Source organism: Ornithorhynchus anatinus, chromosome 9, assembly GCF_004115215.2.
Source record: "Ornithorhynchus anatinus isolate Pmale09 chromosome 9, mOrnAna1.pri.v4, whole genome shotgun sequence".
NCBI classification, from domain to species: domain Eukaryota; kingdom Metazoa; phylum Chordata; class Mammalia; order Monotremata; family Ornithorhynchidae; genus Ornithorhynchus; species Ornithorhynchus anatinus.
In genome coordinates this window covers 248674-263879 of record NC_041736.1, presented here as the reverse complement: position 1 = coordinate 263879, position 15206 = coordinate 248674, and the positions used below count along the sequence as shown (strand labels likewise).

General features: G+C 51.7%; 1 protein-coding gene across 2 annotated transcripts in view; it reads right to left on the bottom strand.

Moving 5' to 3' along the window:
* Positions 1-13366, bottom strand: part of RAB3GAP1 (RAB3 GTPase activating protein catalytic subunit 1) — a 32304-nt gene extending 18938 nt beyond the window's left edge. For both annotated transcript variants that reach the window (XM_029071561.2, XM_029071562.2), the window contains exons 1-7: positions 13284-13366; positions 13124-13179; positions 8782-8857; positions 5626-5758; positions 4994-5072; positions 3386-3505; positions 1777-1942 (exon numbers count right to left, since the gene is read on the bottom strand). In XM_029071561.2, coding sequence (XP_028927394.1) covers positions 1777-1942; positions 3386-3505; positions 4994-5072; positions 5626-5758; positions 8782-8857; positions 13124-13179; positions 13284-13301 — 648 coding nt within the window. In that variant the 5' untranslated portion in view covers positions 13302-13366. The remainder of the gene's footprint in view (positions 1-1776; positions 1943-3385; positions 3506-4993; positions 5073-5625; positions 5759-8781; positions 8858-13123; positions 13180-13283) is intronic.
* Between the last annotated feature and the right edge of the window lie 1840 nt (positions 13367-15206).

Below are 15206 nucleotides of genomic sequence, written 5' to 3'. Positions count from 1 at the left end.
TGCCTCTAGGCCTCCATCTCCCCTCCCCACTGGCCTCTCATAGCCTACCCCATTCCTGTCTGGCCCTCCCACAGGGCTCTTCCTGCCTCCGTCCCTGTCCAGGGGCTCAGCTCCCTTCCTCCCGTTTCACGGCTTACCCTGGATCCTCTAGTCTGGAGAGGATGGAGAGGAGGAGGAGGGAAGAGTGGGGTCTCTCTTTTCTCTCTCCTCTCTCTCTCCCCTTCGTCCCCCCGTGGGCCCATGTGTCTCCTTCTGCCTCTCACTCTCCCCGGAAACAGCAGGCCTGAGCCTAGGCAGTGCTGGAAAAGTGATCAGGAGGAAGCTGAGCACTTGATACAGATTTCAGTCCCCAGAAGTGTCTTGTGCAAAGTAATAGGAAATAAGTACAAGACATAGTAGGGTCCAGGGGAGAGATGATGGACCTGGGGAGTCCTTTTGTGCGACCTCAGGCAAGTCATTTCACTTCTTTGAACCTTGGGCAAGTGTTCAAATGGGGATTAAATATGTCCTCCAGCCCACTTGGACTGTGAGGTCCATGTGGACTGTAGACTGTAAGCTCGCTATGGGCAGGGCATGCCTGTAAATTCTGTTGTACTGCACTTACCCAAGTGCCTAGTACAGTGATCTGCACAAGGTAAGTGCTCAATAAATAGGATTGATTTACTGATTGATGTGGGTCAGGGACTCTGTCCAATCTACATATGTACTCTTATCTCTCCCAGTGCTTAATCCACTTTTCTCTCCCAGTGCTTAGTCCAATGCTTGGCACACAGAAACCAACAGGATTACCATTACTATTATTCCACAGGCCCAAGGAGCCCTCCAGTCCTCACCACAACGGACCATAACTGCTTTAAGGCCCCGAGGCCAGCTTTCACCGCCAGCAACCTTATTGGAGGCTACGACGGACTGCGGGATGGGGAGCTTCCCCCACCCCTCGACCCTCTGAAAGCCACCTTTCCTGCACACTGGCAGCAGGATCAGGGGCCCCTGGAAGCGACAGACTTGGGCGATATCTCTGAGGTTAATGTTTCATATATCCACCTCACCCTTCCTCGCTACTCTGATAGCAATGGGCAGTGGCAGGAAGTGAGGAGCACAGCCTGCAGAACCAAAGCCAGAATGCTGCCTGGCAGGCCGAGTGACAGCAGCTCAGCAATCCTGGAACTCTCCCCCAGGGAAGCGTTATCCCGTCTGTGAACCGTCTGCAGCGGCTGCAGGTACCGCCCCGGCACTGGTGCCCCTGGTACGTGAAGCGGCTCACTACAGGAGTTGGAGTTGCTGCTCTGCTCGTGCTTGTTCCACTGCAGAAGGGAGAGGGTGCGTGTTCTCTTGCTCCCTCAAAAGCTGTTCTGTAACAACCCTTTCCCCAAATGCTCTGCTGCCAATGGACAATGCTGGCCCAGCACGCCCTCCCACTTTGACCCTTCTGTGCCAGATTTCTGGGGACCTAGGGAGGGGAGGAGGGAGGGAGGGAAAAAAGGGAGGGAGGCAGAGAGGGACGAAGGGAGGGACTCAAAGTAGCCGTAAAGAGCCCCGTGAGCGGTGGCGGATCTGGTCCTCTCGGTGAGCAGGGGAGCAGTTCAAGGGTTACACTTTGCTCTTAAAACCCACTAGGGAGGTTTAGAGTCTCCCTGCCTTGAAAATGCTACTTCAGCAATGACTCAAAGGGAAGATTCGAGTTTCCTTTCAAAGACCTTATCTCAACTGCATGTAGATGCTTTTAAATGCGTGATCTGGACACTAGGGCAGACTCAAGTGCAAGCCCACACTTACAATCTTGGATTTGAAGATGTCCAGCAGCCCCGACAAATGAGTGTACTGATTTGGCACTTTGCGCAGATGAACCATTTCGAAGTCAGTCCGCACCCCAGGGCCCTGGCATTCCCCGACATACATCCTTCGCCATTTATGCTGTATCTGAACAAACAGTGGCACCTGGCTGCGAGAGAGATTAGAAAACACATATCTTTCATTAATTAAATCTTCTGTGTCCTGGGGTATTAACATTTGTAAGCCTTTATTCCAAAAAGGTCAACATACTGTACAAATGTGTTTTTTTAGTAGCAGTAGCATTTATTAAGCACTTAGCATGTATAAAGCACTATACTTTTATGCCCCACAGATTAATTCATACACACACACACAGAGCTATCAGCTATCCTTCAGATTTGTGGAGATGATAATAATAATAATTGGGGTATAGGTAAAGCGCTTACTATGTGCCAAGCACTGTACTAAGCACTGGGGGAGATACAAGATAATCAGGCCAGACACAAGACTGTGAGCCCCATGCGGGACTGGGATTGTGTCCATCCCAATTATCTCGTATCTACCCCACCACTTAGTACAGTTGCTGGCACACAGTTAAGCGCATAACGAATACCGTGGAAAACACTATCCCTGTCCCCCACATGGGGCTCACAGTTTAAGTACAAAGGAGAATAGGTATTTCATCCCCATTTTGCAGATATGGAAACTGAAGCACAGAGAAGTTAAGTGTTTTACCCAAGGTCACAGAACAGGTAAGGGGCGGAGTCAAGATTAGAACCCAGGTCCTTTGTCTCCAAGGCTCGGGCTCTTTCCACTAGACGATGCCGCTCCCCTTTTCCACTTGCTCTGAATTAAATAAAGAGACTACCACCTAGTGGGATACTTTGGGTATGGTTAGAAAATGGTCTGGTTGCAAAAAGGTGAAGACCCAGAGTTTTAGTAAAAAGTAACTATAAAATAAATCAAAACGAAACCTAAAATAATGTCATGCGCAGGGTGCTTTAATGTCAGCCTTCAAATAGCACAAAATGAATCCTAATTCAGTCCCGTTTAATTAACTAAAATCACATTAGAAGTGAGAAAGGGAAACTGCCAAATGTATTCCTTGTGCGCATCATGGTCGCTTAAAATTCCATCTGGGCAGAGAGGGGAGGAGGAAGGGGGAAGGGAAGGGAGGATTGCTCCCGGCCTATAGCTCATTTAGCTTCCCAGATGGACAAGCGGAGCTGGCCTAACTTAGCTAAACATACACCGATCGCTCCCCAGTTCATCTGCCCTCTCCCCGACCGGCCTCAGGTCGATCCCATAAATGTAAAAAATACAAACAGTGCTCTGAGAGCTGTGCCGTTCCAATACTTGTTAAATAATCACTGCCTTCACTTCTCAGACGAGGTCTGGCTACCGAAAAGACAACAGAATCATTTGTTTCGACCTCCTCTTTGGACTCTGGGCCAGGACCTCCCTTCCTTCCAGGTGCCAAGGCGAGAGACTTACTACACTGGAAAATGCCTCCTGGCCTTCCTGAGCATGGCCCACGGCAGCCTGCCTCCCTTCCCAGATTGCGGTGCGACTCCGCCGGCTGGCCGGACAGATGCTGGAGCTCGCCACCTACCAGCCAGTGTTCCCCAGAGCAATGGAAACCGAGCTCAGGAGGAGGTTGCACTTGGATTCGCTGAGCACGGCATCATTATTGGCAGCTGGTGCGATGACCACAAATTCACGGAGCCCATACCTGTAGGTTAGATACGAGAGTATTTAGCATCAGAGAAGATTTCGGAGTCCTTCAACTGCCAGCTACAATATAGCAGGCACTGAGTCCCGGAAAATGGCTCGTGTTAGTCATTCTCGCCAGGGGCCACTCAGAATGACTCAGTTTGTCCATTTTAGAGGTGCTTTTCCCTTGAAGAGAGGGCAGTGGGTACGTGTGTACATGTGTGATTCTGGGTGCAGGTGTGTCTGTGTGATTGTGCATGCATCTGTGCACACACAAGGGCGGTGGGGCACATGGTGGGTGATAGAGCAGGAGAATCAACTCCAGCGACCATGGCACACATCAATTAAACAGTCAGCAGTATTTAATGAGTGCAGAGAACTGTACTAAGTAAACCCTTGAGAGACTGCAATGAAGTAAGGTGATATGAGCCCTGGATTTTACAATCTAGTTAGCGCTATGCAGGACACATCGAGCAAATGAAGACAAGCGATTGGAAAATTGTCTGGGAACAGAACAGATTCCATGGCAGGCCTGAAGGACTAAGACTGGGAGTTTTGATACCCTGCGTGACATTTTGAAGCAGGGAGAAATGCACGCTCATGTCCAAACGGATTGTACGTTCATAATGCTGGCTCTTGGCAACATACAAAATTACACATGGGGCACGTAAGGTTAGTGGCTGAGGCCTAGAGATGCTGGCTGGACCGGGACTCGCCCAATCCCCCATCGTGGTTTATCCATCAGGGACTAAGCACACCAACCTAAAAAGGCTCGTGCCTCATGCCCTGAGAATCTCTCTGAGGCTGAAATGTCTGGTGGGAGGGTCCCTAGAGTAAGCACCAATTACCACCCTCTGGGCCTCGACTAGCCCCCGCCCCGGGGCAGGTGTTACAGCACCCGCTGCTCCTTCGAACACAGCTGAGCCGCCCTGGGCCAAGCCAATGCCCTCTCTGGCCCAAGCCAATGCCCTCCCCGGCCCACGGCCCCAACCCAGAGAAGCTGTGGGGCCTCATGCAGGTTCCAATGCCAGGGGTAACAGGAAGAGTCCATGTATGAATGACTTATTGCTTTGCAATTATGGGATTTGTCTAACCGTTTTACTTTGTTTGAATTTGACCTTTCTTTCCCTCTTTCTATTGGCGCCACAGAGCCCACTCGTGACAGTCTACTGAGCCCTCCTGGGGGAACTAAGGGAAGGAGGAGACAGACCACAGTCTCATAACCTCTTTCCCCTCCCATACACAGAACATTCAGTAAGGTGATGGTTTCATTCAAACCGCACAGCCAAAGTGGCATGTTTTTCCTTACACTTACATATCATTTTTCCTCTTTAGTCAGAGACTGGTTTTGACAATCACTTCTGAATCGTTTTCTCCATGGATCACACTTAAACCGCAGCTGCCAATGACACGTGCGTTCAGCATCCCCGGGACATGGGAACTGACATCGAGCACCATCCTGAGCTGTCAGGACGGAGCGCGGAAACAGAATAAAATGCGTACGTACCATCTCACCAAACAATGGGCTCTTGGAGGAAAGTCATTGTTCATACACAGCAAATCCTGCAGGGACTGTGGAATGGCATCTGTGAAACCATTGACAGAGTATCAGGGCTTTTCCTCTGGTATATGAAGGACTTGGAGGATCACTAGATTACAGACTGGCCCACTCTGTGCTGTCTGTAAGGGTGATCTGGGCGAGGTGACATTTTGGGAGCCCGTTGACATTAGGAAATGCTCACAATGAAGATCCCTGCGGGCTGTTGGAAAGGGCAAAGTATATAGTCCCTGTCCCACATGGGGCTAACACTCTTATCCCCATTTTACAGATGAAGTAACTGAGGCACAGAAAAGTTAAGTGACTTGCCCAAGGGGTCACTGCAGACACGTGGCAGAGCCGGGTTTAGAACCCAGTTCCTTCTGACTCCCAGGCCTGTGTTCTATCCACTAATCCAGGCAGTTTCTCTCATTTAACAAAGCAGATCACTGGAAATCTTTACTCAGGACAAGCAAAGCTTCACTTGGATGTTCACTGTCCATCAGGGGGTCAACCCCAGGCCCCAGTGGCCCCTCGAAATCCAAGCACACACACACACTCTGAAAAGTTAACAATTCAACACAGTGGGGAAAGAGACTTACCTTCCAGTGCTTTTTCTTTCCCTTCCTTGTCACTGGATTCTTGCACCAAAAAGTGATGAGTGACAGAGAATTTGAAGTCAGCAAAGGAAATTTCATCTGATTTCTCCTCCCAGGTACCAGTCGTGAATACGCCCTACATTGAAAAGGCAAAAAGGGATGGGGGAAAATGCTGTCATGGAGCTGAGAGAGCTGCCAGCTGCCAGCTTGCCGAGACCAAAGCTCTCCTTGTTTGGATTATACACCACCTACTGACTCCAAACTGGATAAAAGGCTTTGCCACCTTACAAAACGATTCCCCCACAGAGCAAAACCTCTAAAACTACGGTCAGATTCAGGGACAATTATAGAACCTTGTAAGCTAGCTGCTGGGGTGACCAGAAGCACCCCAGAAAGCACCCCAGAAAGCACCGCATCCAAGCAATCCGAGCTCTGGATACGGGATGCTGCCGTCTCTGGGTTCACCGAGGTCCACGCGGCTCCGTGGTAGAGGTCTGGGGCGTCTCAGCCTTTCATTCTGAACTCTCACCTGAATCTGGGCAGCAACAAGCTGGATGCTGAAGAGGGCTTGAAAAGGGTGCAAATCCAAGTGCAAAGTGACGCGAAAGGGAGTGGGAGAAGAGGAAATGAGGGTTTAATTGAGGAAGGGCTCTTGGAGGAGGTGTACTTTTAATAGTGCTTTGAAGGTGGGGAGAGTGATTGTCTTTCGGATACGAAGAGGGAAGGAATTTCAGGCCACAGGCAGGATGTGGGTGAGGGATCGGCGGAGAAATAAACAAGATCGAGGTGCAGTGAGTAGGTTGGCATTGGAGGAGTGAAGTGTGCAGGTTGGGTTGTTGTAGGAAATCAAGGAGGCAAGATTGGGGGGGGGGGGGGGGGCAAGGTGACTGAGAGCTTCAAAGCCGATGGTAAGGAGATTCTGTTTGATGAGGTGGATGGGCAACCACTCGAGGTTCTTGAGGAGTGACAAAATAATACAGACTGAATGGTTTTGTAGAAAAATGATCTGGGGGGGTGGGGAAGAGAAGTATGTGGACTGGAGAGGGGAGCTACAGGAGGCAGGGAGTCAGCAAGGAGGCTGATGCAGTAATCAAAGTGGGAGAGGATGAGTGTTTGGATGAATGTGCTAGCAGTTTGGATGGAGAGGAAAGGGCGAACTTTCAAGATGTTGTAAAGGATGAACTGACAGCTCTGGCGATGGGTTGAATATATCTAAGTGCTGGGGTAGATACAAGCTAGTCGGATTGGACACAGTTCCTGTCCCGCATAGAACAGTCTTAATCCCCATTTTATAGATGAGGTAACCGAGGCAAAAAGAAGATAAGCGATTTGCTCAAGGTCACAGAGTGGGCCAGTGGTGGAGCCGGAATTAGAAGCCAAGTCCTTCTGACTTCCAGGTCCATGCTCTATCCACTAGGCCAAGGAGAATAGAAGAGGACCCAGTTGAGCCTTGAGGGTGTCCCAGAGCTAGGGGGTGGAAGGCATAGGAGGCTGCGAAAGAGAACGAGAATGAGCGGCCAGAAAGAGAGCAGCGCAGGAGCTAGTATAGAGCAGAACAAGGCTACCCTGCTCGGACCCAATAGTTCTCTTCATGGAAATAAAGCTACTCTGAAGCTTTATCTACCACTTTAAGGAGAGGGGAAAAAGGATCACGTTGTTTCCCCCTACCTCATATGTTTTAAAGTAGAATGCCCTCTGCAACCTTACCGATAGTATCCTCATCTTCTACCTCTTCTGTAAAAGAATAATGAACTTGAACTCCAAGGAGGATTCAAGTCACCCTTCTGTCTTCTCTTTTCCAACATAACTAACCTTAGCTCCCTTTGACTTTCTGCAGGCCCTTCACTTCTCCCGTTGCGGAGGCAGCTACCCTATATGGATCTGACCTCCTGGCTCTTTCCGGGCCCTAACCCCAATCTAAGCAACCCTCCACTGGGCTCGTCAACCTGGTAAAGAAAGTTCTTCGGAGCCAAGATCTGCCTTGCCACATTCAATTCATTTTTTGATGTGCTTCTACCCTTAATGACCACTTATATCAGCAAAACTGCTTACGTTTAAATGAGAAGCCAGGAACAGGCACCTAAACTTATCAGGAAAACCGCTTACGTTTAAATGAGAAGCCAGGAACAGGCACCAAAACTTTTAGACGGTTCAAGGTGGGTGCCCCAACCTAGGGACAAAGCACTCCTTTTCAGGTCTGAACAAAATATGACAGGTATTTCCTGTGAAGAAGCCGTGGCCCATCAAGAGAAGAAGCTTAAAGAGCCTTGCACAAGAAGAAAAACTAACAGAGAAGATCAGCCTCTCCCTGAGACTTTTTGAACCATCTGTAAGCAAAGCGTCTCTGCAACCTTCAGACGCACAACCCCGAGCTAATCAATTACTAACCAAAACCTACTGTAGCGTCCCCAGATACAACGGCATCTGCCCAAACCCGGAAGGAAGAAGTGAAGCTCTGCATCGAGAGGTAGAACGCTCAGGTTTGAGTTCAACTACTTTATTCTTCCCAGGATCAAGGTGGATGTTGAAAGAAAGGGCCCCTTTCTTTGGGAGACTGGAGGGGCTGACACACAGGTGATTTCACCTCTCCTTCCCAGCGTTCTGGCAAGCACTACCGGGAGAGCAACTGAGATCCAGACAGGCAATTACAGGTCTTATCCAAGGTCACAGAGCAAATCAAAAGCAGGTTTGGGCCTCTGACAGTAGACGGGGAAAGGAGGCCTCGGTCCTCAAGGGGGTAAGGGAGAAGGTAATGTATTCAGAGGACCTTCTTCACTCAATCCACTACCCAATTAAGGAGTCCTGAAGGATTCTTCTCCCAAACTTCAAAGATGAAAGGCAGGAGAGGAGACGGGGTGTATTTCTCAACATCAGGAAGGAAGAAGGTGGGGGCAAGAAAAAAAAAATCATCCAGGAAGACTGACGTCGTTTATCTCAACAATACTTTTATTTTTTGAGGCTATATTATTTTACTTTTCCTGCCATTCCAATACAGCTCCTTCAGTTTCTGAGATAACCAAAGGACATTACAAATACTTTTATGAAATATTGAATGTGAGTCTGCCAACCCTAGTAGACGCTTAAAAATATAGTAAACAGATTTGGAGTTGTCCACTGCTAATTCAGACATAGTTCTTTTAGAGAGCAAAGAGATCTGACCTTCTCAAGTGGTGCGCCCAGTGAGTTTCCAATTAATTTCCAGTCATTCAAAACTTCTTCAACTTTTGAAATAAACCTATGAGGAAAAAAGAATCACTATTTTCCAAATGCATCAATGCTGAATACATTATTCTAACTCTATAATAATGCAACAAATCCTGTTTATGCCTGGGCCCCTAAGGGACTTTAAAATGAAATTAAATGGAATGCATTCGGCTCCAATAAGGCACAGTTACGTCAAGTCTTCATAGCAATCAGTCAATGGAAAATTTATTGAGCGCTTCCTGTGTGCACATCATTCATTCACTCAATTCATACTCAGCGCTTGGGAGAGTACACCACAACATTCCCTGCCCATAGTGAGTTTACAATCTAGAGAATGCTGAGAGAACAATATTGCTCCAGGTTTGCAGGAGAGGTAAATAGAGTCCAGGGCCACCTGATCTTAGGCCTGAGGTTCCAGTTCTTTTCATACTCGACGAAAAAATGTCAAAATGTCAGAAATCAAATGCCCCAAGGTTAAGCATGAATACATCTATTTCCTCAACAGCATCAATCAATTTACGTTATTTATTAAGCGCAACTAATGAAAATCCCTGCATCAAACATTAAACTCAATTAATAGTTTGACTCGACTCGAACCACTGGCTTTCAGGCTTTCGTTAACTCCCCTACCTCGCTTCTACTAACTCTGACCCACACTCTCCACTCCTCCCAACCTCACCTTGTCAGTGGGCCTCTTTCTCATCTCTCCAGCTTTCAAGATCTGGCTCATACCCTTCATCCTGCCCGCAACTCCCAGCCCCCTTCATTCATTCATTTAATAGTATTTATTGAGCGCTTACTCTGTGCAGAGCACTGTACTAAGCGTTTGGAGTGTACAATTTGGCAACAGATAGAGACAATCCCTGCCCGACAACGGGCTCACAGTCTAAACAGGCAGGTGGGGTGGTAGGCTGGCAGCAGCCAGGCAGGCGGCCAGCAGGTAACCAGGCAGGTGGCCAGGTGGGGGGCGGGGGGAAGGGCATGGGGAGAGGCACGACTCTGCCAAGCGTGTTTCCCCGATACCTTTGGGGAGGAGAAACCCCCTCGGAGGGAAGCCAAGGAGGAGGAGAGCTGGATGACCCTGAGGCTACAGTTTTTATTTAGCTTATCTTGAATGGTTATTTACTAAGCCCGCAGTACGCTAAGCACTGGAGTAGATAGAAGCTAAATCAGGCTAGAAACACTCCGCGTCCCACGTAGGGCTCGCAGTCTTCTTCCCCATTTTACAGATGAGGGAACTGAGGTACGGGGAAGGGATGTGACCCGCCCAAGGTCACCGAGCAGACAGGTGACGGGGACGGAGTCAGAAGGCAGGTCCGAGCTGTAGGCAGCTGGCCTCGCTGCTTCCCAACATCCTTCTAACACTCATTCCTTCAATAGTATTTATTGAGCGCTTACTATGTGCAAAGCACTGTACTAAGCGCTTGGAATGTACAATTGGGCAACAGATAGAGACAATCCCTGCCCAATAACGGGCTCACAGTCTAAACGCTCTCTAATAATAATAATAATTACGGTATTTGCTAAGCGCTTAACTATGTGCCAGGCACTGTACTAAGCGCTGGGATGGACACAATCAAATCGGGTTGGACACAGTCCCTGTCCCCCGTGGGGCTCACAGTCTCAATCCCCGCTTTCCAGATGAGGTCACTGAGGCCCAGAGAAGTGAAGTGACTGGCCCAAGGTCACCCGGCTGACAAGTGGCGGAGCAGGGATTAGAACCCACGACCTCTGTCCCAAACCCGGCCTCTTTCCACTGGGCCACGCTGCTTCTCAACACTGTCAGCTGCTCCTGCTGCTGGCCGGGGGGAGCCTGTCCACCAACTCGCCCGGACTGGACTCTCCCCAGCGCCTAGTACAGTGCTCCGCGCACGGTAAATGCTCGATCCACATGACTGATTGACGGACGGGTCGATATCTAAGATTTCCTTGATCTACTTTGATGGTATTGACGCCTGTCTCCTTGTTGTGCTTTGCTGTCCGTGTCCCCCGTTGGACGGTGAGCCCGTGGTGGGGCAGGGATGGTCCCTCTCTGTTGCCCAACTCTTCATTCATTCATTCATTCGTATTTATTGAGCGCTTACTATGTGCAGAGCACTGCACTAAGCACTTGGAAAGCAGCGTGGCTCAGTGGAAAGGGCCCGGCCTTAGGTGTCAGAGGTCGTGGGTTCTAATCCCCGCTCCGCCGCTTGCCAGCTGTGTGACCTTGGGCAAGTCACTTCACTTCTCTGGGCCTCAGCGACCTCATCTGGAAAATGGGGATTAAGGACCGTGAGCCCCATGGGGGACAACCTGATCACCCTGTATTCCCCCAGAGCTTGGAACTGTGCTTTGCACATAGTAAGTGCTTAACAAATACCAACATTTATTTTTTTTTGAAGAGGAGAAGAGTGCTAGTTAGGTCATAGGTTCCATTCATTCGTTTAATTACATTTATTGAGCGCTTCGTGTGTGCAGTAATAATAATGTTGGTAGTTGTCAAGCGCTTACTATGTGCACAGCACTGTTCAAAGCACTGGGATAGATACAGGGTCATCTGGTTGTCCCACGTGAGGCTCACAGTCCATCCCCATTTGACAGATGAGGTCACTGAGGCCCAGAGAAGTGAAGTGACTCGCCTACAGTCACACAGCTGACTAGTGACGGGAAGCAGCGTGGCTCAGTGGAAAGACCCCAGCCTTCAGAGTCAGAGGTCATGGGTTCGACTCCCAGATCATGAGTTCGAATCCCGCCTCTGCCCCTTGTCAGCTGTGTGACTGTGGGCAAGTCACTTCACTTCTCTGGGCCTCAGTGACCTCATCTGTAAAATGGGGATTAACTGTGAGCCTCACGTGGGACCACCTGATGGCCCTGTATCTTCCCCGGCGCTTAGAACAGTGCTCTGCACAGAGTAAGCGCTTAACAAATACCAATGTTATTATTATTATTAGTGGCAGAGCGGGCATTCGAACCCGTGACCTCCGACTCCAAAGCCGGGCCTCTTGCCACTAGGCCCCGGGCCGCCGTGCGACCTTGGGCAAGTCCCTTGCCTTCTCTGCCAGCTGTGAGCAGCGTGGCTCAGTGGCAAGAGCCCGGGCTTGGGAGTCAGAGGTCATGGGTTCGACTCCCGGCTCTGCCACTTGTCAGCTGTGTGACTGTGGACAAGTCACTTTGCTTCTCCGGGCCTCAGTTCCCTCATCTGTAAAATGGGGATTAACTGTGAGCCTCACGTGGGACAATCTGATGACCCTGTATCTCCCCCAGTGCTTAGAACAGTGCTCGGCACATAGTAAGTGTTTAACAAATACCAACATTATTACTTGTCAGCTGTGTGTGGGCAAGTCACTTGACTTCTCTGGGCCTCAGTGCCCTCATCTGTAAAATGGGGATGAAGACTGTGAGCCCCATGTGGGACATCCTGATTCCCGTGTCTACCCCAGCGCTTAGAACAGTGCTCGGCACATAGTAAGCGCTTAACAAATACCAACATTATTATTATTATTATTATTAGAACAGTGCTCGGCACATAGTAAGTGTTTAACAAATACCAACATTATTACTTGTCAGCTGTGTGATTGTGGGCAAGTCACTTGACTTCTCTGGGCCTCAGTGCCCTCATCTGTAAAATGGGGATTAACTGTGAGCCTCAAGTATCTGTATCTCCCCCAGCGCTTAGAACAGTGCTCTGCACATAGTAAGCGCTTAACAAATACCAACATTATTACTTGTCAGCTGCGTGACCGTGGGCAAGTCACTTCACTTCTCCGGGCCTCAGTGACCTCATCTATAAAATGGGGATGAAGACTGTGAGCCCCACGAGGGGCCACCTGATTCCCTTGTGTCTCCCCCGGCGCTTAGAACGGGGCTCGGCACCCAGTAAGCGCTTAACAAATACCAACATTATTACTTGTCAGCTGTGTGACTGTGGGCAAGTCAGTTCACTTCTCTGGGCCTCAGTGACCTCGTCTGTAAAATGGGGATTAACTGGGAGCCTCGAGTGGGACAACCCGATGACCCTGTATCTCTCCCAGCGCTTAGAACAGGGCTCTGCACCTAGAAAGTGCTTAACAAATACTATTCTTATTATTATTAAGTGGACAGTCCTGTTCCGGGGGCTTCTTGCCTCTCCCCTCCAGTCTGCCACTGGACACCTCCCCAGAACTAAATACGACTGAATGAACTGGGTGACGGAGTGTCAGGGGGTGGGCCGGGGTGGGCCGGGGTGGGCCGGGGAGGACAGGCCGGGCCGGGGAGGACAGGCCGGGCCGGGCAGGACAGGCCGGGCCGGGCAGGACAGGCCGGGCGGGGCGAGGCTCACCGTTCCCACTCGGAGGCGGTGGTGAAGTCCGTGATCTCAAACACCTCCGATTCGGGCTGCGGGGAAGAAAGCAGAGAGAAGGGGTGAGGTGGGGGGAAGGGGACGGAGAGGGAAGGCCGGGCCGCGGAGCGCAGCGGAGGAGGGAAGGAGAGCGGCTCACCTCACTGTCGGCCGCCATGTTGGTGCGCTGAGGCGGCGCGCGGGAGACGCCGGGAAGGAGAAGGGCGGGGGGAAGAGCAAGGCGGGGGGAAGAGCAAGGCGGGGGGAAGAGCAAGGCGGGGGGAAGAGCAAGGCGGGGGGAAGAGCAAGGCGGGGGGAAGAGCAAGGCGGGGGGAAGAGCAAGGCGGGGGGAAGAGCAAGGCGGGGGGGAGGGGGTGCCCCCGGCTGACGCGCTCGCGCTCCTCGGCTCGCGCCCCCCCCCCCCGGCTCTCGCTTCCCCCGCCCCGCGCTCCCTCGCTCGCGCCCCCCCGGCTCTCCCCGCCCCCTGGCTCGCGCCCCCCCCCCCCCCACCGGCTCGCGCCCCCTCGCTCGCGCCCTCCTGGCTCTCCCCGCCCCCCGGCTCGCGCTCCCTCGCTCGCGCCCCCCTGGCTCTCCCCGCCCCCTGGTTCGCGCCCCCCACCCCCCCCCCCCGCCGGCTGGCGCCGCTCCCTCGCTCGCGCCCCCCTGGCTCTCGCCGTCCCCTGGCTCGCGCCCCACCCCCCACCCCCCAGCTCGCGCTCCCTCGCTCGCTCGCGCCCCCCCGGCTCTCGCCGTCCCCTGGTTCGCGCCCCCCAGCCTCGGCTCGCGCTCCCTCGCTCGCGCCCCCCTCGCTCGCGCGCGCGCCCGGGCTCCGATTATCCGCGGCGCCCGGCTGGCGGGGGAGGCCGAAGGCTGAGGAAGGCGACCGGGCTTTCCCCCAGTGACCAGACACAACTCCCCTCTCCCTCTGCTCTCCCCCACCCTTCCCCCAGCTCTGTGCTCATTTGAATACTTTATTACCCTATTTATTTTCTTAATGAGGCGTACATCCCTTGGATCCTACTGCTCTTGATGATGTTGCCTTCTTTTTGTCTTCTTCTCTTTGGCTTTGCGGTCTGTCAGCCCCGTTTAGACGGGGAAGCCCGTCGTGGGGCAGGGATGGGCTCTCTCTGTGGCCCACTTAGAATAATAATGATGGTATTTGTTAAGCAAAGCACTGTTCTAAGCGCTTGGGCTACAAGGTGATCAGGGGGTCCCACGGGAGACTCACAGTCTTCATCCCCATTTGACAGATGAGGTCACTGAGGCCCAGAGAAGGGAAGTGACTGGCCCACAGTCACCCAGCTGACAAGTGGCGGAGCCAGGATTAGAACCCACGACCCCTGACTCCCAACCCCGGGCTCTTTCCACTGAGCCCCGCTATTTCACTGAGCCCCGGAGAAGCAGCGTGGCTCAGTGGAAAGAGCCTGGGCTTCGGAGTCAGAGGTCATGAGTTCGACTCCCGGCTCTGCCACTTGGCAGCTGTGGGACTGTGGGCAAGTCACTTCACTTCCCTGTGCCTCAGTTCCCTCATCTGTAAAATGGGGATTAAAAGTGCGTGAGCCCCACGTGGGACCACCTGATGACCCTGTATCTCCCCCAGCGCTTAGAACAGTGCTCGGCACCCAGTAAGCGCTTAACAAATACCAACATTTATTCACTCACGGCACAATTGACTGTACTCAACTGTCCACTCCAAGTGCTCAGTCCAAGCGCTCTGCACGTAGTAGACGCTCCATGAAGACGATGGAATATTATTAGCCGGCGCCTCCCATGTGAAGGCACCGGGAGCCAGTGCGATTTTCGCCCTTGGCCACCTTCCTTCGTGGTTAGGCCCACATTCGCCCGGGCACCAAATCGTGGACAGTCTTCTTGGTTCATTCGTTCGATCGTATTTATTGGGCGCTTACTATGTGCAGAGCACTGGACTAAGCGCTTGGACATTAGAGAAGCAGCGTGGCTCAGTGGAAAGAGCACGGGCTTTGCAGTCAGGGCTCGTGAGTTCGAATCCCAGCTCTGCCACTTGTTGGCTGTGTGACTGTGGGCAAGTCACTTAACTTCTCTGTGCCTCAGTTCCCTCATCTGT